The sequence below is a fragment of the Eurypyga helias genome, unplaced genomic scaffold, assembly GCF_000690775.1.
Source record: "Eurypyga helias isolate BGI_N326 unplaced genomic scaffold, ASM69077v1 scaffold31069, whole genome shotgun sequence".
Taxonomy (NCBI): domain Eukaryota; kingdom Metazoa; phylum Chordata; class Aves; order Eurypygiformes; family Eurypygidae; genus Eurypyga; species Eurypyga helias.
This window is the reverse complement of record NW_010271918.1, coordinates 1-1,576: the sequence shown is the minus strand read 5'-3', so window position 1 is coordinate 1,576 and position 1,576 is coordinate 1. Positions and strand designations below refer to the sequence as shown.

At 59.3% G+C, this 1,576-nt stretch overlaps 1 protein-coding gene across 1 annotated transcript in view; it reads right to left on the bottom strand.

Moving 5' to 3' along the window:
• FDPS (farnesyl diphosphate synthase) overlaps positions 1-1,539 on the bottom strand; it is a 2,149-nt gene extending 610 nt beyond the window's left edge. Inside the window, 7 exon segments of the mRNA XM_010158967.1 lie at positions 26-158; positions 235-312; positions 446-518; positions 937-1,025; positions 1,258-1,362; positions 1,364-1,381; positions 1,468-1,539. Of these exon segments, the coding sequence (XP_010157269.1) occupies positions 26-158; positions 235-312; positions 446-518; positions 937-1,025; positions 1,258-1,362; positions 1,364-1,381; positions 1,468-1,515 (544 nt within the window). The 5' untranslated portion in view covers positions 1,516-1,539.
• Positions 1,540-1,576: the final 37 nt, after the last annotated feature.

Sequence of the window (1,576 nt, the reverse complement as noted above, 5' to 3'; positions counted from 1 at the left end):
TCCTGCCAGCCTGGGGGCCTTCCCTCCAGGATGTGCCTCTGGTCTGGCGCCCCCCGACGCAGACACTCCACCACCAGCCAGCTGCACTTATTGTCCTGGATGTCGGTGCCAACCTTCCCCGTCAGCTCTGGGTCCCCAAAGCAGTCCAGGTAATCGTCCTGCGTGGAGATGGCGACACCTGAGTGCCACAACCAGCACCTTACGCGCCCTGAGGGACGGGGAGCCACCTCCTACCTGGATCTGAAAGAATTCGCCCATCTCCAGCAAGATCGCCCTGGCATTGTCATGCTCCTCCTTACTGTCAATACCAGCCTAAGAGGAGGGAAATAGGAATAAAGTCTTCCAGTACCCACCTGCCACCCTTACTTCTGCCAACCCCCCGCCCTCCTCAACAGCCTCACGCCAACGCTTAGGCCCCTCCTAAGACCGTTCCCCTACAACTCACCATGTACATGGCAGCAGCCACAGGCAGGTAGAAGGAGTAGAACGCCGTCTTGTACTTCACAATGGCCTTATACCTGCAGCAGAGGAGCCACGTTCGGTGGCAAAGCCCAGGCCTCCCCCTCCCATCAAGGCTCTGCAGACCAAGGACAGCAGGAGAAGAGCAGCATCTCCCTCCAACCCAGCTCCCAGGCTCTGAGAGCGCGAGACTTGCTCCCCAAAGCCTGGCAGGGACACCCCATCCCTGGCCGTCCTCAAGGCCAGGCTGGACGAGGCTTGGAGCAACCTGGGCTATGGAAGGTGTCCCTGCCCATGGCAGGGGAGTTGGAACTGGATGATCCTTAAGGTCCCTTCCACTCCAAACCATCCCATGATTCTATGATTCTAGGACAGCAGCATTTTAGCGAGCTGGGTGTCTCACAGTCCGGAAGGGACTGCAAGCAGAGCCACTGTCCCACAACAGGCTGGCACCTCTGTCCCCTTCCGTCTCTTTACCGTTGCTCGCTAAAGCGATTCAAATCCACTTGGGAAATGGGAGCAGTGATGAGGTCCAGCATCTGCCCGAGCTCTGTCTGGTAGGCAGTCTGCAGAGGAAAGAAAGGATTTATTCAAGCACTCCCCCAGGTAAGTCGCCGCAGCACAGTGAAAACCCCAAGCCCCGTTTCGGCTCCTCTCCAAGTCGGAAGGAAGGGTGCCTGTCCAACGGGATGCCCAGGAACTTAAGAGCCTGAGATGCACAAGACCATCCGTCAAACACCCAGAAACGGCCCAGACCCAAGGGAAATCCGCAGGAGGGGATGCAGGGGCCGGGCTCACCTGCAAGAAAAGCTCCAGGAGGTGCAGGTAGTAGGGGCGGTCCCCGCAGTACTTCTTCAGCAGCCTGTAGACAGATGACTCCAGGAGGAAGGCTTTTGTTGTTGCCATCCAGGCCGATCCCCTCCTGCAGCGGGAGAGCAGGGAGGTGTCACAAAGCCCAGGGACCCCGCGGCTCCCCTTGCCCCACAGCGGCCTCCCCAGCCCTCTCACCTTCTTGTACCAGCAGAGCTGCCCTCGGCGGGTGAGAGACGCGTCCATGATGTCATCAGCCACCAGGAAAAAGGCTTGGAACTGCGAGAAACCGGGTTAGGGGGCGGAG